Below are 20,052 nucleotides of genomic sequence, written 5' to 3' on the forward strand. Positions count from 1 at the left end.
CTCTGCAAGTTTGTAGTACGTGGATTGATGCCTGGACAGGAGCCCTAGAAGGATTTTTTCTCACGCAGCATTCAATCTTGCACCCCTTCTCATGGGGGAGATTGGTTGGATAGCAGCAGATGGATCTTTACTTCAGCCCATCTCAAATCCCCCCCTTCCCCTCTCATGGTTGCTATTCAAAAAGCTTGGGGCTGCTTTAGAAACACACTTCACAGAGTTCCACCCACTTCTCGTGAAGAGATTCAAAGGTAGCCAGTCATGTGAAGTGACTCGATTTTGGATCATCATGGCAGGCCACTTGGAGTGTCACATTATATATAGTGGTCTAGATGGGAGAGGGGACCTACCTCTACTGTAGGCACTTGGCAAGCCTTTATGAGACTTCCAGAGGATCACAGACTTTTAGCAGTTGGCCACCTCAGAGGGAGTGCACTCAGGATACAGCAGATACAGGCAGCCACTCCGCCAGAGTGGATTGACACAGATGACATGCCGCTTACAGAGTCCACTTGGTGGGGAGTGTTCTCAGGGACGGGCATTCCGTTACAGATCATTGCATTGCAGGATGCACATGAGGATACCCTTGTCTTTGATGTTCAGTCAGGAGGCAGACTTATCAAATCTTCTAATGATATTCTTTTGGAGGTTGCATTTCAGCCTGTCAGGATTGCAGGATTGATGGAGTGAGGCAGAAATTCACAGTGGTATCTTGACCCTGATCCTATTCTCCTTTCGCTAGGGTCTTGGAGACTCTGGCTGTATGGTGGTTCCCCTATTAGGTTCTTGCAGTGGGATCCAGGGGAGTGGGAATGAATTGATGAGGGGCACCGAGAGAACAGCTCTCTCTTCTTTTGCTACACAATTAGAAATGCCTGAAGGTTTCAACTCAGCAGTAGAGGTTGAAGGCCCTCCAGAGCACCACATTGGGATAGTTTTAGATTTCCATAGCTGTGCGGAAGAACTTTTGGCGTAGGCTCTAGAAATCCTTCAGGAATGGAAAGACCACTCTTTTCTTTTGGCTTTCTATTCATGGAGGAATTGCAGTGAGCCTGTGGAGATCCTGATCCTACTTGTCCTATTGTACGACGACACTCAGTGGAGTCTTGTTCCCTCCAGGATGTTCCCCTCACTCCTTTCGGAACTGCTCGTTCCTCAGTAGACACGTATTGGGAGATTTTGGCTAGCATTGCAGCTTGGCATATTTGGAGAGCCAAGTGTACAAAGGCGATGGAGGGTATCCAAGTTCACCCTTCCCAGACTATGGCCAGTATTTGGATTGACACAATACACACCCTGATGGCCATTTGGGCGAGCATGCAGGGATCCTCCAGAGCAGCCACTGCCAGGAGAGTTACTTTTTTCAGAGTTTGGAGGGGATCTCCTTTCTTCTCTGAGTTTCCTTCAGAGTTAAGATGGCATTTTCAGCCTCCACCTTGGTTCTTTATTAGCTCACTTTGAGCTGTTTTTTTCCTCATGCATTGCATGATGTACTCCCGCATTTGAGCTTGCTCTCGCAGTTTTTATTCATATACCTAGATGAATCCGGGAACATTCCCAAACTCATCCTCTAAAAACACCCTCTAAAAACACAACATAGTGCAGTTTCAATCTCATGATAGTCACTCACAAGGTTGAAAACCATAAACTCCATCATGCATAGCAGAGACTAGCTACTAGCGGTTTTCATTCATACTTAATGAAGTAATTTTCGTGGAAAAAAAAAAAAAAAAAGCTAGCAAGCTACTACAACAAACTAAACCAACTAATTTAACAAAAATGCAACTGTAAAGAATATCTTATGAATCTACGTGTCTATAGTTACAAGAAAGAACTTGTCAACAGGGTGAGAAAGAACAACCAGAGAGTCAGTGCATACAGAAAGACTAGGAGTAATATTGCAAGTAAATAAATGGCAAGATCATTTGTTTCCATAAGTACGCTACCTGAAAAAATGAACCTATACATAATCTGGCATCATCCCCATACCATACAGAAGCAGAACCACAAAGAAAAACATACCTGGGACATCATGCCAATAATGACCAGTCGACCAAATATTCTGAGAGCATTTAAACATGTTTGAAACATCTCTCCACCCACACTTTCGTATACAATGTCAACACCCTCAGGAAACTCTTGCTTTAATACCTATTGATAGACACAAAACCATACGGGATCATGTAATATTGTAAAGAGACAAACAAACCAAAGTTAAATATTCAAACAGGTATAAATGCATCTACTATGTAGTATATATCTACTTTATGTGCTTGTTTTTAGTGTAGCATACATGCATATTCAAATGACCCCCTAGGACGCTAACTCCCTTTAGTAAGAAAACCTATCAAAATCTTGAGTATGAGATGAATTTAACAATATGCCATGCGTAGAAATTATTCAAATTAACATATTTGTGTTCTACACTAAAAGACCTTGAAGTATGTCTTTACACCTTGAAATTTGGATGGCACGTCAAAAAGTTACATTCAGTTGAAAAGAGATGGGTTTTCATATTTTAGTGTATTTTTTGTTTTACCACCCCTTATCCAAACCCCCCCCCCCCCCCCTTGGACCTCACATATTATGAAAAATATGTACAAATCTTAAAATCTTGCATATTTTTCAACCTATATACCTTATATTTTGTGGAAAGGGGGACATAAAATTTTCATATTTTTCCCTTGCATATTTGAAATTTTTAAAGGAAATCCATGCATATTATTTATGCACCTTGTCCCCCCATACCCTAGATTTTAGACGAGGTAGTAGCATATTACATATTGAGTTGCCGTCCCAAAAATGACCGCCTCTATCTGGCTTTCCACTTAGTCCAACTTAAACACATTTCTACTTGCTTCCTGTAGCTTATCATTGCCATCCTTCCTTTCCTGATCCATGTTTTCTAAATCACAGTTCTTGTCACAGGGGCGTGAAATTCTAAGTACTTTAATGTACTACAAGACCGTGACAACTTTGGTTTTAAAAGTCCAAGCATGGGCTTAATAATGTGTAATTGTGTAATTAAACGCGGCATGGTGCCTAGCACATAAGCGTAATTAATCCCTAGGCCCAAAGGCATTCCAAGGAATTAAAAGAGTGGTTGTTGGGAAATGATGATGTGGCATTTTTAATGGGCCCCCTAGAGGGCCATGTATCTTCAGTGGCCCCTCTAGAGTTCCAGGTGGCTCTAGTGTCTTCTACATGCTCCTTTGCCATTCCTGGACCTTCCTGGGCCTTCTAAACTTCATATGTGTGGTTTTCTCTCTCATCTTCTCCTTTTGTTGAGATTTTGGACTGGTTTTTCAGCCTCCTTCAGCTGAATTCCGTTTTTCTTCATAACTCCTCACCCGTTTGGATTCCTCGACTTCCGTTTGGCCCGATGGCTTCCCCTTTGCCTCCCCTTTGCAGTGATATGCTTTTCCCTCTGTGCGTTTGGTAGAATGGGCAGAGCTGAGCACTTCTTTTGCTGGTCGAATTTGCAAAAGTGGCTTTTTCTGAACCTTTTTACTTCTACCGCCTCCTGGGCCTCTCCTCTTGCAAAGCTATAGCTTTCTATTGAATTTCGCGTGGTCCCACGCGCTAGTTGACTGGTTTTTCTCAGTTTTGGAGGACTTTCCGGCGATGAAACTTCTCCAAAACCTTCTCAATGCATTCCTCTCTCAAGCACACTTCTTTTGAGCCCAAGAACTCCCATTTCTTCGCGACAAAAGTGCTTCTTTTCGCATTTTTCAGTGGAATTCTTGCTGGTCGGCTCTTGTAAATGCTCTTTCTTCATGCCTTTGCGCTCCCCTTTGGCTGAGAATCCAATTGGGCATTGGCTACTATGTCCTCTTGGCGATTGACGACTTGGTTCGAGTTTTCAGGGCTTGGTGAGTTGTGATTTTGCTGCTCCAATTTCTTTTTGCCATAAGCTATTGGTTGGCCCCGTGTGCCGCCTCTTTCTTGGCTCACAATTGCCCAGGCAGTGCTACATGAGTCATTCTTTGGTTGGGTACTTAGCTGACTTTATTTTGGAGCTTTGAAAAGCTTTGTGAATGCCATCTAGAAGCCACTCAAAGAGAGTGCAGCTGGGGTGCAGTGTGATTGCATCTGGACAGCCAATGGAATTGCACTCGGAAAAGAGAATGCCTTTGGGCTGAGCCTATGGGTTAAGTGCGCTTATGTGATGGTGTTCTATGCTTGAAAGCCTTGCGAAGGCTTAGTGAATTGGGGCTGCATGCTCAGTTGCAGGGAAGGTCTCCCAGATGCAACTTGTAATCATTTCACTGTGAAATATAAAGAAATATCGAAAGGGGCACCACGGTGTTTGGGGCCAATCGGGTGCACTTGTCTATGTTTGTTGAGCAGGGGCATTCTAGCCTCCATCCCTTTTTCAGTGGTTTTGTTTGTGAACAAATGGGTAAATGCCAAATGGTGATCATGCAATGGTTAATGGTTGTGATATATGCTTTGTGAGCTATAGATAAGTGCTGAAGTGATTGAAGGTTTAGTTCCACTGCCCTCTGAGTGATTAGAGGCCGGTTTCATTGGTTCCATTGCCGGGATACCACACAGTCTTTCTCAAGAGGTGGGCCTCAGTAGTTTGGTGGAAGGATATCTTTGCTGCACTTTTTGACAGCTGAATATTACAACCATAAACATGGTGAGTACCCATGAGCAAGAGAGCTCCACAACTCCTCAAAGGAGAAGGCAAGAAAGCCTTGATGATCCAGCTAGTGTACAGCTGCAGAGAGCACAACAAATGCCTTTTGAGCACGCCACACATGAAGCTACAACTGAGCTCAATGGTGATACTAGTTCTAGCAGTGAGTTAGATGATGCTACTATGTTGAATGCACAGCTTGCAAGTGCAGTGACTGCTTTGACTCAGCTGGCTCAAAATTTGGCTCAAATTGTGCAAACAAATGCCAAGAAGAAGAAGAAATCAAGAAAGCACAAGCACGGAAAGAGTGAGTACACACATGCATCAGCTTCTCATGGCGGACTGCACACTCACGCATCAGTTTCCCATGAGGGACAGCCATAAAAAATGACTCAAAAAGTGACTTCCAAGAGAGAGGAATCACCCAAAAGAGCACTTGAGAAAGAGGTACAAAAAGTACAGCTAGTGCAACAGTATGAGCAGCCAGCACAAGGCCTTGGTTTGGGTACTTCTACTCCTCAAAATAATAATGTGCAGTCCATACATGTGGCTCAACCACCTCAGCCATATTTGAGGCAGCAACCTGAATATTTTGGTACAGATTCTATCTTTGATGCTATGTTGATTTCACCGCCAATTGGGCATAGAAAGCAAGCCATGTATGACAATGTGGAAATGCAGCCAGGTATGCAAGCCACAGTATATGCTCCCATGCCTAATGTTCAGCCAAGCATGGCTTTCCCTAGTGAAGGGAATGCTGCAAATATACAGCCATCTTTGGGACAGCCAATATCAAATGTATATAAAGAATCTAAGGATGGTGGTTCTCATGTCAAGTTTGATACATATAATGGAGTACAGGAGAGGTACAAAGCCCTCACATCCCTTCAACAGTTTGATGCTGCATTTCTTGGGGGTTTGTTTACAGAAGCATCCAAGATGAGGAAGGTTGCCACATTTTTAAAAGGCAATGCACTTAAGTGGTACACCAACCTTATGCTTCATGGAGATGCACCTGCTACTTGGCTGGAATTTAAGCAAGTGTTCTCTTCTACTTGCCTTACTCCAACTTTTGAAGTTGAAGTACTTTCACACTGGCATGACTTGTCATACAAACTTTGCAAGAATCTTGATGATTACACCCAGAGGTTTTGGGATGTTTTGCTGCCATTGAGCTCTTACAGGCATGTTTCTTTGAAAGAGCAAATAGAGAGGTACTGTTGTGGATTGCCTAGTGAGCTACGTGATTATTGCATCAAAACCAAGGTGGGTTCTATGACTCAATTAATTGAGAATGCAAGGACAACATATGCATGGATGTAGGAGAAGAATTTGGGCTTTATGGACAGCAAGAAAGAAGACAACAAACGGGCTGCCAAACACCAGGATAAGGACATCAAATCTGAAAATAAAAATTATGGCAAACGACCGTTTCAAAAGGGAGGAAAAGCCCAATTCAAAGCTGGTCAAAGGCATGGACAGCCTAATAAACAGCCCCGTACGAAGTTATCTGATGAAGAGAAAAAGTCACTCATGGAGCAAAACAAATGTTTTATATGCAAAGGAGAGGGACACCACTCTTATGATTGCCCATCAAAGAAAAGAGACAGGTCAGATGATGATAAGAATGGTGATAAACAGGCTGATCGGAAGGGCAAAAGGCCTAAACCTTCTGCAAGACTTCTCATGATGAAGAGGAAACGAAAAAGACTGAGATGTGCAGAGCATGGGGAAAAATCAGAAATCAGAATTGTTAGTTTTTCTTTGATTCTGGGGCAAAGGCGAATTTCATAACTCCTGATATGGCAGGAAGGCTTGGCATCAAGCCTGAGGAAATGGGACCATCTGGCATGTATGATATGGCCAACCCTGAACTCAACACACCTGTCACTCCTATCATTGGCAAGTTGAGGATGCATATCCAGGGATATCAGGATGCAGAGGACTTCTACATTATGCCTTTGCCAAAGTGTGATGCTTTGCTTGGGATGCCTTGGATGTACAGGGTGGGGGCTGATGTGCAGATGAGAAACAAGAAGATTTCTTTAACTCATAGAGGCAAAAATCATGTACTTGATATAAAGTTGAAAGGGGAGTCCATCCTTGTAGATTCAGCTTCTTGTATTTCCAATGTAATAAAGCGTCATATTTCAGCGTACTTGATTTTTGTCAAAGAGGACAGCCAACCAGTTCAGGAAGGCTCTACTCTTTCTGCTTTAGATAGAGAAAGGGCTGCTTTTATTTCAGATTTTCAGGATTGTTTCTCAGATGCACTTCCTCAAGAATTACCTCCCAAGAGGCCCGAGGATCATCAAATTGATATAATTCCAGGAAGCTCACCGCCTAATATACCTCCCTATCATGTCAGTAAAGCACAATAGGAAGAGATAATGTCACAAGTGTAGGAACTCTTGGAAAAGGAATTAATACAGCCAAGTAATTCTCCTTGTTGTTCCCCTGTGTTGCTTGTGCAAAAGAAGGATGGCAGTTGGAGAATGTGTATTGATTATAGGGCTTTGAATAAAGTCACAATTAAGAACCGTTTTCCAATTCCACGCATTGATGATATATTGGATCGGTTGGAAGGTTCCTCAATGTTCAGTCGTATTGACTTTAAAAGTGGATACCATCAGATAAGGATACGGCCTGAAGATGTCTACAAGACTGCCTTCCGCACTTCATTTGGCTTATATGAGTTCCTTGTGATGCCTTTTGGTTTGACTAATGCACCTGCCACTTTCAATAGAATGATGGACAGAATTTTTAGAACACACAGAAAGTTTGTGGACACTTTCTTCGATGACATCATTGTGTTCTCTAAAAATGAGTAGGAGCATAGGAAACACCTCACTATTGTGTTTCAAGAGTTGAAAAGACACAAGCTATTAATAAACACCAAGAAAAGTGAGTTCTTTATGCATGAGATTCATTTTCTCGGTCATAGAGTGTCAAAGGATGGAGTCAAGATGGATCCTGCAAAAGTTGAGGCCATAAGGAGTTGGCCAATTTTGAAAAATCTGCATGAAGTCAGAAGCTTTCTTGGGTTGTGTTCATACTATCGGAGGTTTATAAAGTACTTTGCAGAAATTGCTTCTCCCTTGCATGCTTTACAAAAGAAAGCTGTACCGTTTCAGTGGGGACCAAAGGAAAATGCAGCTTTTGAAGACCCAAAGCAAAAGTCGTGTTCTGAACCCGTTATTATCTTGCCAGATCTTGCAAAACCCTTCGCTGTAACTTGTGATGCATGTGGGAACAGCATAGGAGGCACTTTGATGCAGAATGGCAGAGTGGTTGCATATGAGAGTAGAGTTCTCAAAGATGCTGAATTGTACTTGCAGACATACGAAAAGGAAATGTTAGTAGTGATACATGCTTTGACCACATGGAAACATTACCTTCTTGGAGCTGATTTTTATGTGCAAACAGATCATCACTCACTTAGATATTTTCTCACGCAGAGAAAATTATCTGAAAAGCACATGAGATGGGCTAACTTCCTCTCAATGTTTCATTTTCAAATTGTACATGTGCCGGGTAACAAAAATGTCATGGCTGATGCACTTTCCAGGAAACCACAGCCTGAAGCAGTCTCTGAGAAACCCAGTGTTTCAGCAGTGAGCATTGCTTACAACAATGTGTTAGATGTGATGAAAGATCAATATGTTAATGATGCTGCTGATTTTTCAACTATTTATGATCAGCTTTCTGATGGTCAAAGGCATGATCACTATATGTTGAAAGAGGGTTTCATTTTGATGCATGGACAACTCTATGTCACTGATCAGATGCGACAAAAAGTCATAATGGAAAGTCATGCTCCTCCATATACAGGACATAGGGGAATTACAGCAACAATTACAGCAGTGGAGCAATACTTTTATTGGCCATCTTTGAGGAAAGATGTGGAAGAATATGTGAGAACATGCATGGTTTGTCAAAAAGTAAAGTTTAACAGGCAGAAGGCACCTGGGTTGTTACACCCTTTGCCAATTCCGGATAGACCATGGCAAAGCATAGCTATGGATTTTGTGTTTGATCTCCCACGTACTCCTACTGGACATGATGGATTGTGGACAATAATTTGCAGGTTTAGCAAACAAGCCCACTTTGTGCCAGTAAGAAAGAAAGTTACAGCAGATCAAATGGCCAAATTGTTTTTGCAACATGTCTTCAAGTATCATGGGATGCCTGAATCCATAATCAGTGATAGAGATCCGAGGATGAGCAGTCTCTTTTGGAGAGGGCTGTTGTCATGTGCACGGATTGGTATCTGACGTGTACTAGGTACACAAGACTAGCTCAGGTTAGCCTGGGGAGGCTTAGAGCTAGGCAGGCTTGATTCTCGGGTTGAGTGGCAAGGGTACGAACTATTTATAGGTCTTCGCTATTTTTGGCGCTCGGGGCCCGAGTCTATAAAAGGGGCCCAGGGGGTTCAGTTCTCAGTGTGCAGTTGGGAGCAAGATTCGTTCCCAGGTGCCAGGTCTGTTCCTGGATTGAGTCGCGGACGCGTGCCTGCATCTTAGCATAGCCCAAGGCCCAGTGGCAGATCCAGGGCTTCACAGCGCCACCTAGTGGTATGGGACACCAGGCTGGTTTGGATCTGATTGGGAGTTCGTGCCAGTAGCTCAGCTCGTGGCTCGGAGGGGACATCTTCTGATTCGGGATCACATCCCGTAGATGTCATGGTTGGGTGGTGAGCAGCCTACTCAGATCTGACGTGGTGTGTGGTTGTTTTGCAGATCAGGGGTTTCAGGAGTGTGAGGATGTGTCAGTTGGTATCAAAGCCAACTCCTGAGGTAGGAACTTCTGATGCGGGAATTTTTGACGAATTTTTCCTCCAGGTATGCCCTAAAATTCGAAATTTGTTGCTGCGTTTTCTGCTGGGTTCCTGGGTTAACAGGGGTGGACAGATGTTAGGAAAAGGTAGAAGAAAGGAGGGAGAGATTTCGAAATTCCTGAAGGGGCCAGTGAGAGAAGGCTGTAGGAAGCAGGAGAGAGAGCAGAGAAGTAGGAAAGAGAGGGAAAAGGGCTGCGAGGGAGGCGGAGATGGGACGCCCAGGGCAGTACGGAATTAGGCCGGTGCAGGGAGAGGCGCAAAGAGCAGCGAACAGGCTGCGACCAGCCTGCGTGGAGGGTGCTTTTTTCGAAAAAAACACCCCCTCCAAAGCTGGGGGAGGTTGGCCTTTTTTGGAAGCAGGGCTTCCCAATTAGGCTGCCCTGCTCCCTATATAGATGGGGCAGGGTATCAGCTCACCCACAGCCTCGCAAAGAGTTTCGTAGCTGCCCCTCGAATTGCGTGCCTGCCTGCTTCAGCCCTGCATCAGCCTCAGCCTGTCAGCAAGCCTGCGCCAGCCCTGCAACAGCACCGTACAGCTGCGCCAGCCTGCGTCAGCCATCGCCTTCCGTACGGTACCTGCTGCTGCGAACTCTGCCTGCGTCAGCACCTCCTACATCGCACCTGTACCTGCAGACTGTACGGACGCCGTACGGCCACCGTCAGCAACTGTACGGCCTGCGTCAGCAGACCGTACAGCCATGTCAGCAGCACGTTTGCTGCAGGATTTTGCACGTGCATCCGGTAGCAAGTTCAGCGAGGTCTCGGGATTCGCGGGCTTCCGGTTCGCCAATCTCCAGCATCTCTTTCCGTCGGCATCTCTTGGGACGGTTTCCCTCTGCTCCATTCTCCTTTGCGCTCCGATTCAGTCAGTTATTTTTCTCAGTTTCTATTCAAATCAGATTTCAGTTATGTCCGATTCTGCAAATCCCGAGTTCACCATGGGAGAGCAGGATTTGGATTACACTCCTGTGGGAGAGGAGGATCAGGGTCTCTATGATGACCTGATAACAAAAAAGGCCTTCAGTGAATTTACGACTGCTCTAGATGGAAAATTCGAGCAGGTCAATGCAAATCAAACGGGGTTGACACAGCAACTCCAGGGGATTCAAGCAACTCTCACCCTTCTGGCTAGCACTGTGCAGGCACTCACGCATGTGGATGCCATGGCTTCAGTGCTAGGCCCGAATATAACTCCAGACCCTTTTCCGGGCGACCAAAAGTCTAGAACGAAGGAAGTAGTTGACACTTGGTTACACAAGTGGCAGGTACACTTTCAGTTCCACCCATACCTAGATGAGAAGAAGATCCAGCTTGCAGCGGGGTTCATGTCAGGTAAAGCATTGCTATGGTGGAAGGAACTCCAGCCTAAGCCCGATACTTGGACAGATTTTGAAGGGGTCTTCAGGAAGGAGTTCCTGAAGAAGGAGGATGATTACGATATCGTTGGCAAGCTTAAAGCCCTCGATATGTCAAAATTAAACTTGACCTTTGAAGTTTATCTTCAAAGATTTCGGGATCTGCAAACCAGGGCCACTAAGATGGATCCAGTGACCTTGTTAGGTTTCTTCGTGGATGGTTTGCCAGATTCATATAAGTTGCAGATAAAGAACAACAAATGCACAACGTTGCAGGAGGCCATGAATTATGCGCGCATATACGATGATACCATGGCCGGTGCCAAAGCAACTACAGTTTCCGACACGAGTGGAAAGAACAAACGCAAGTTCTTTCAACATACGACTGGTACTGGGGAGACGAAGTCTACGGACAACGCCTCCAAGAAAAATTTAACTCAGGCTAAGAATGGTAAAGCCCGTTTCCTTCGCACCTTGAGGCTCAAGAAAGAAGGACGATGCTTCTATTGCGAGGAGCGGGGCCACACCAAGAATGAGTGTCCAAAGCGCAAGAACCAAAAGTTGGTGCTTGGACCGAAGCTCCAGGCGGGTCCACGTACCGCAGCCAAGGGAGCGAACCAAGTCGCGATGACAGGTATTTCAGTAAATGTCATTACATGTCCACTCTCTTGTAATTGTACTTTCAATACTTCGTTGTTTGGTTCCCATGATCTTTTCCGAGTTTATGGAGAAGTTATGGACCAACAGGTTCACATTCTCTTTGATCCGGGCAGCTCTCACAATTTTGTTAATTACAAATTTGTGCAGAAGATGGGGCTGTCCACAGTACCTAGCGACCACACCTATGAGGTGCAGCTTCCAGCTGGGAAGCAGTTTTGGGATCGCAAGGTTGAAGCGCTTCCTATCCGGATTCAAGCCTACACGGGAGCTCTTACATGTTATGTTATGCATCTGGAGCATGTAGACTTGTTGATCGGAATAGAGTGGTTTAAAACCCACAATATTCAGATCGGATGGACGGAGCATACGCTTTCTTTTGTAGATAAGGACACCCAATTTTGTATTCAGTGTGATAAAATTCCCTCTTCTCAGGGGCCTATTGTATCTGCGATGCAGCTTCGGAATATATTAAACAATCCTCATTATGATGTCTATCAGTGCGTTTTGATTCCACTTTCTTCATTTGTTGTTTCTGTAATTAACAAGAATGAATTAAGTGTGTTTGAACACCGTGAATTGAGAATGTTGTTAGATAGTTTTAAGGATGTATTCCCAGCTCAACTGCCGGAAGGTTTACCTCCAGAACGGGCAGTAGATCATCGCATCGACTTAGTCCCAGGGGCTCAACCTATCAGTGTACCACCTTATAGGATGAGCCAGGTCGAGGAGGATGAGTTAGCTACCCAGCTACAGGATTACCTGAATATGGGCTATATACGCCCAAGTAAATCACCTTGGGGTGCACCTGTCCTCCTAAGAAAGAAGAAAGATTCTTCCTGGCGAATGTGTATAGATTATAAACGATTAAATAAAGTGACAATTAAGAATCGATACCCTCTCCCTCGTTCCGATGATTTGATAGACCGTTTGGCCGGAGCGAAGTATTTCACTAAGATTGATTTGCGTACGGGTTATCATCAAATCCGTATCTATGCTAAACACATAGATAGGACCGCATTCCGAACTAGGTATGGTCATTACGAGTTTCTCGTATTACCTTTTGAGTTGACCAATGCTCCTGCTACTTTTCAGCAGATGATGAACGATCTGTTCAGGGATTTTCTGGGCAAATTTGTTGTAGTGTTCTTAGATGACATCTTGGTACATAGTCGAACACTTGAGGATCACATCGGACACCTCCGGGTTGTCTTAGTTGTTCTAAGACAGCATAAGCTCTATGCCAAGATGAGTAAATGTGACTTCTTTATGAAGGAGATCATTTACTTAGGACACAAGATTTCTTCTGAAGGTATTAGCATTGATCTGGATCGTATCCAGAAGGTTTTAGAATGGCCTATCCCTCAGACTGTGAAACAACTTCGTTCTTTCCTAGGATTTACGGTTTTTCTTCGGAAGTCTGTGCGTGATTATTCACATATCACGGCACCCTTGACAAACATATTGAAAGGTCGTGGACGCAGGTCTACCCAGCCGATCTCTTGGAATGATGCAATGAACAAGGCTTTTGAAACCTTGAAGTTTTCTATCAAGGAAGCACCCGTTCTTGCCTTACCCGATCCTACCCGGCCTTATGTTTTAGAGGCCGATGCGAGTGATTATGTGATTGGGGCAGCTCTATTCCAAGAGGGCAGACCTGTAGCTTTCGAGAGTAAGAAGCTAGACGACACTCAATATCGTTGGCTCACACTTGAGAAGGAACTTTATGCTGTAGTGTATGCTCTTAAGGTTTGGAGACACTACTTGTATGGTTCAAAGTTCCTTGTATTGACTGATCACCAGTCAATTAAGTATGTGTGTGATGGATCAGAATTGAGGGGAAGGAAAGCTAGATGGGTAGAATTAATGCAGGATTTTGATTTTAAAATACGTTATCGTAAGGGTTCGTTGAATAGTGTGGCGGATGCCTTAAGTCGAGTTAAGTTTGTAAATGCTTTGTCATTTACGGAAATATCCTCAGACCTATTTCAATCCTTGAGAGGGCTATCCGCAACTAATAGTCATTTCAGTTCTTATTGGCAGAGAGTCCAGGATGGGAGCTCCATAGTTGACCAGGACTCAGGGATTGTGCCACCTACGGTACAGGCGGCGCGAGGTCAGTGGATGATTAGGAACTGCTTGCTGTTCCGGAATGAAAAGATTTGTGTGCCGGATGTTCTGGACCTTAAATCCAAGATTCTCTGGGAGTGTCATGATGCTCCTAGTGCTGGACATCCGGGTATACATAGGACTCTGTCTCTTGTGAAGCATACCTTTTATTGGCCTAAGATGCGTGCATTTATTGAGAACTATGTAGTAGGTTGCCGGGTTTGTCAGGTTACTAAGGCTGAATGCCTTAGAAGCGCGGGTTTATTACAACCATTACAGATTCCAGGTAATAAATGGGAAAGTATTTCCATGAATTTTATTACTGGTTTGCCACGAACGCACAAGGGTCATGACTCCATTTGGGTCATAGTCGATCGTTTGACAAAAATGGCTCGATTCTTACCTACTAGAACAACTATATCAGCTATTCAGCTGGCTCACGAGTTTGTGGACCACTTGTTTAAGCTGTATGCTTTGCCATCTGACATAGTCAGTGACAGGGACTCAAAGTTTACAAGTAACTTTTGGACACTTGTATTTGAGAAGTTGGAAACTACTCTAAGTATGAGTTCCTCGGATCATGCACAATCTGATGGCAGTACAAAGAAGGTCAACCAGTTGGTTGAAGACATGCTTCGGGCATATGTATCTAAGAGACAGTCTTCATGGGAAGATTATCTACCTATGATTGAATTTGCTTACAACAGTGCAAAGCATTCTAGTACTGGTTACAGTCCTTTTATGCTTATGTACGGCTTTCAACCCTATTCACCAGTTATGGTTGGATTAAAAGGGATTCAAAATGATGCTGCTAAGAACTTCTTGCTAGATATGCAGGAAATGTTGCAGTTTGCCAAGGAGTCTATTAGAAGTGCCCAAGATCGGGACAGATTTTATGCTAATAGACATCGTTCACATAGACAGTTCTCTGAAGGAACGATGGTATATTTGCGAATTCCTAAGGAATCCAAGAGCCTAAGTACTGGTTTGGTTCCAAAATTATCCCCCAGATACTGTGGCCCATTCAAGGTCGTTAAAAGAATTGGACCAGTTGCATATCGACTAGAATTGCCTCCTGATGTTAAGGTACATCCAGTCTTTCATGTCAGTAGACTGAAAGAAGTTTTTGGTGCGGATGATCAACTTGTTTCTCCTCATGAGATAATAGAAGTTACAGATTTGACTTTTATTCCTCACGAACCTGAGTGTATTCTTGAATTTCGTGAAAGACAGATTCGTAATCGTACTATCACGGAATACAAGATCAAGTGGAAGGATCGTGTTGAGGAGGATGCAACATGGGAGACATTACAAAACCTCCAAAGAACATTTCCGGGTTTTTTAGCGAACTCAGGAGTGAGTTCTTAGAGGAGGGGGAGTATGTCATGTGCACGGATTGGTATCTGACGTGTACTAGGTACACAGGACTAGCTCAGGTTAGCCTGGGGAGGCTTAGAGCTAGGCAGGCTTGATTCTCGGGTTGAGTGGCAAGGGTACGAACTATTTATAGGTCTTCGCTATTTTTGGCGCTCGGGGCCCGAGTCTATAAAAGGGGCCCAGGGGGTTCAGTTCTCAGTGTGCAGTTGGGAGCAAGATTCGTTCCCAGGTGCGAGGTCTGAGTCGCGGATGCGCGCCTGCATCTTAGCGTAGCCCAAGGCCCAGTGGCAGATCCAGGGCTTCACAGCGCCACCTGGTGGTATGGGACACCAGGCTGGTTTGGATCTGATTGGGAGTTCGTGCCAGTAGCTCAGCTCGTGGCTCGGAGGGGACATCTTCTGATTCGGGATCACATCCCGTAGATGTCATGGTTGGGTGGTGAGCAGCCTGCTCAGATCTGACGTGGTGTGTGGTTGTTTTGTAGATCAGGGGTTTCAGGAGTGCTGGGATGTGTCAGCTGTTTGAAAATATGGGCACTACGCTGAATTTTTCGTCATCTTTTCACCCTCAGTCTGATGGACAATCGGAGCAAGAAAACTCTACCATCTTGGATATGTTTAAATGCTATGTCTCAGACCACAAAAGCAAATGGGAGCATTATTTGCCTTTGCTAGAATATGCTTACAATAATACGGTGCACACATCCACAAGTAAAGCACCTTTTGAAATAGTGGAAGGTGCCAGAAAGATACCTCCCATTTTACATACAAAAGAGAAAATCTTCGAAGCTGATCGTTTTGTGGAAAGCCTTGAAGAGGCTTACAAGAAGATCAAATATGCCTTGCAAAGAAGTCACGACAAGCAGAAAAGAGCAACAAATAAGCACCACAGGGAATTGGTATTCACAGAAGGTGATTGGGTTTTGCTGCGTTTTCAGAAGGGAATTGGTATTCACAGAAGGTGATTGGGTTTCGCTGCGTTTTCAGAAGGCAAGGCTGAAAAATAACAAAGGCAAGGAAAGGTTGTACACAAAGCTGAACATGCGTTACTATGGTCCTTTCCAGGTTTCTGAAAAGATAAATGAGGTAGCTTACATGTTACGCTCTAGCCGAGGTAGCATGACCTCGGAAGAATCAGTCGACATTTCCCTTAAAAGATCTCGGTTTGTAATATATCTGTTTGCACTTCATGTAAATGATCAGGAGGGAATTAATGTCAAGGTCCTAGGTGAGGGTTGATAGCACCAGACTAGGTGGATCTAAGGCTAAGGGCCTAATGCAAGAAATGTGCCTAGGGGCAAAGGAAATTAAAGTAGCCCAAGAGAGGGGTGTAAAGATGCATTAGTAAGGCCCTATAATGATGACATGTGGCATCTAGATCCATCTAGGGAGATGGGGCTTGTTGGAGCTAGTGAGAGAAGGAGAAGTGGGCTTTTACGTAAGTATGGATTTTTGGATTCTCTGTGAGCTCTCACGCTTCAGCAAGGTTGGCTGGGTGGAACAATATTGGTGCTACTCCCGTGATTTGCCTGTAGTTAGAATAGAAGAGTTTTACATTTGGTATCAGAGCCCAGACTAGGAAGTTGCGTGTGAAGGAGGGGCAAACTAGGAAGTTGCGTGCGGGATTGTTCGTGGGTTTGACGGAGGGGCTTGATCGGCGCTGGCCTACGCAGACAGCGTCGAATTGAAAGACCTGCGAAGGAGTGAGGGGATATGGTAATCAGACGAATCTTGGAGCAGACAGCAGGTTGGAGCGCAGGCGTGACGATGAACGACGTATCTGTTCGGTGATCCTCCCGCGTTGGCTAGCAGGAGCTTGCGGTGTGTTAGGTGACTATTCGTAATATTTGCTCGTGACTTCCACGCGACGGGCTGATTGACGAATTATGAGGTGTTGCTGCCCGTGGTCTACGACGGAATGAAGGCTTAACAGGGGCTCGTGTTACGGGTGGTCTTCGATGAGATTCGTAGATGGGCGACGCGCAAGCTGGATTATGGAGGATCTGGGAGCCTGTGAAAATATGTTTCGTCGCATCTCCCGCTCTCTGGCTACGTGACTAGCTGGCCGTAATAGAATTCGACCTGTTTCCCAACAGACTCACAGTCATAGCCTTCTAAGGCCACGTAGACAGCTTGTAGGCTGAGACAAATTCCAAACAGAGAGCTATGCCTTGGCAGAGAAAAAAAAAAAAAGAAGAGCGCATCATTTGTTTGTGGAGCTGAGGCATGTATACCATCTGTTTAATTTGGTATCACAGGAGTATCAAATCGAGAGGCAGGAGCGAGCAAGACCAGGGAGCATCAATTTTTCCTTCATTATAAAATTTCAGTTTTGAGTGTGCAGCTTATTATTCTGTACATCAGAGTTTGCATTTTATTATGCCTGTGTATGTGCCTGTGTGTTTCAGTCAGAGTTAGTTTGCAGGAATTTCCCTAGTATAGGGAAAAGCAGGATTTGGATATATGCCTGTGTCAAATGCCTAGTTAGTGTGACGATGGGATTGCAGGTATTCCCTAGTATAGGGAATTGTGTCAGAGTGCCAGTACCCTAAATTTTGTTAGTCTATGAATACAGTTATGAATACAGTGTTCTACCGGTGTTTCACAAAAACAAAACAAAACAAAACAAAATATCCATTGACCTGAATGGAAGCAGAAGAAGGGGCTTCCAGAAGGGACCCTGGTGAGTCAGGAGTCCGGCCGACCCAGCAAGTGTCGCGCCCAGTAGCTCACACCTTATCTGGCAGGATTGCATTACTTGAGGATGCCTTGCCGTGGTTAATTCTAAAGAGAATAGGCAAGATAGCCTATAAATTAGAATTGCCACAGGGTTGCAAGGTGCACCCGGTTTTTCATGTTTCTCGTTTAAAGAAATTTTTGCATATAGGTGACTCACTGATCGAAGGTGTGGTTTTGTTTCAGGAGATAAGAGGATAATGCAAGGCGCAAACCAACAAGAATTCTGGACCGAGGAACAATGCAAATACAAAATCGGAAGATACCCACGGTGTTGGTTGCATGGCATGGTCAGCCTCTATCCGAAGCTACCTGGGAATCCGTATACCACTTGCGGAGAGCGTTTCCAGATTTTATCATCAAGGACGCTGATGTCTGAAGAGGGAAGGAATGTTACGCTCTAGCCGAGGTAGCATGACCTCGGAAGAATCAGTCGACAATTCCCTTAAGGATCTCGGTTTGTAATATATCTGTTTGCGCTTCATGTAAATGATCGGGAGGGAATTAATTTCAAGGTCCTAGGTGAGGGTTGATAGCACCAGACTAGGTGGATCTAAGGCTAAGGGCCTAATGCAAGAAATGTGCCTAGGAGCAAAGGAAATTAAAGTAGCCCAAGAGAGGGGTGTAAAGATGCATTAGTAAGGCCCTATAATGATATGTGGCATCTAGATCCATCTAGGGAGATGGGGCTTGTTGGAGCTAGTGAGAGAAGGAGAAGTGGGCTTTTACGTAAATATCGATTTTTGGATTCTCTGTGAGCTCTCACGCTTCAGCAAGGTTGGCTGGGTGGAACAATATTGGTGCTACTCCCGTGATCTGTCTGTAGTTAGAATAGAAGAGTTTTACATTACAGGCTGAAGTTGCCTCCGCATTGGAAGATACATAATGCCTTTCATGTGAGCTTATTAAAGCAATATCATTGAGATATTCCCGAGGATTTACCTGATGAGGTGCAGCCTGAAGTGGAAAAACAAGATGAACTTCTGGTCCCAGAGTAGATTCTGGCACACAGAGATAGAAAGCTCAAGGGTAAAGTTATCCGTCGCTACTTGGTAAAATTTCAAAATTACCCATCACTTGATGCGAAATGGATGGAGGAAGGTGAACTGGCAAATTCACCTGGGATATTGCAGCTTTACCTTGATGCTTTCCAGTTAGAGCCGACTGCGGTCCGGGCTCCTACAGGTAGTTCAGTAGAGCGAGCGTCTGGAGCATTACCTGATGTTCGAGAGGGGGGTAGCACCTCCACTCCCTCAGTACAGACGGGCTCACTGTCATTTCATGAGGTCGCTTGATGACACTGTATGTTTTATCCGAGATACTGAGCTGACAGTATTTCTACTGTGAGACTTCATGATATTGATGCATCTTGACTATTGATCACCGAGGATCACATAGATTTTGAGAAGTGTATATGGATGGATGCATGCCTCTCCTAGCCATATTTTCACTGTCTCTGTATACTATAGCTGCGGCTTTCTTATATACTCTTTCATGCTATATTTCATGCTCACTCCTGTGTTTTGGGGCAGCAAACTATGCTTTGCTGTTTCAAGAGAGGGGTATGTCACGGGGGCGTGAAATTCTAAATTACTTTAATGTACTACAAGACCGTGACAACTTTGGTTTTAAAAGTCCAAGCATGGGCTTAATAATGTGTAATTAAACGCGGCATGGTGCCTAGCACATAAGCATAATTAATCCCTAGGCCCAAAGGCATTCCAAGGAATTAAAAGAGTGGTTGTTGGGAAATGATGATGTGGCATTTTTAATGGGCCCCCTAGAGGGCCATGTACCTTCAGTGGCCCCCCTAGAGTTCCAGGTGGCTCTAGTGCCTTCTACATGCTCCTTTGCCATTCCTGGACCTTCCTAGGCCTTCTAAACTTCACATGTGTGGTTTTCTCTCTCATCTTCTCCCTTTGTTGAGATTTTGGACTGGTTTTTCAGCCTCCTTCAGCTGAATTCCGTTTTGCTTCATAACTCCTCACCCGTTTGGATTCCTCAACTTCCGTTTGGATTCCTCAACTTCCGTTTGGCCCGATGGCTTCCCCTCTGCCTCCCCTTCGCAATGATATGCGTTTCCCTCTGTGCGTTTGGTAGAACGGGCAGAGCTGAGCACTTCTTTTGGTGGTCGAATTTGCAAAAGTGGCTTTTTCTAGACCTTTTTGCTTCTACCGCCTCCTGGGCCTCTCCTCTTGCAAAGCTACAGCTTTCTGTTGAATTTCGAGTGGTCCCACGCACTAGTTGACTGGTTTTTCTCAGTTTTGGAGGACTTTCCGGCGATGAAACTTCTCCAAAACCTTCTCAATGCATTCCTCTCTGAAGCACGCTTCTTTTGAG

General features: G+C 44.6%; 1 protein-coding gene across 1 annotated transcript in view; it reads right to left on the reverse strand.

Annotated features, from left to right (window-relative positions):
- The window catches only part of NQR (ARP protein (REF)), a 127,154-nt gene that overhangs the window by 23,082 nt on the left and 84,020 nt on the right, over positions 1 to 20,052 (reverse strand). Inside the window, exon 15 of the mRNA XM_087385010.1 lies at positions 2,020 to 2,148. Coding sequence (XP_087241136.1) covers positions 2,020 to 2,148 — 129 coding nt within the window. The remainder of the gene's footprint in view (positions 1 to 2,019; positions 2,149 to 20,052) is intronic.

This window comes from Dipteris shenzhenensis, chromosome 14 (assembly GCF_047967505.1).
Source record: "Dipteris shenzhenensis isolate YYH24624 ecotype China chromosome 14, Dip_SZ_1.0, whole genome shotgun sequence".
Lineage (NCBI taxonomy): Eukaryota > Viridiplantae > Streptophyta > Polypodiopsida > Gleicheniales > Dipteridaceae > Dipteris > Dipteris shenzhenensis.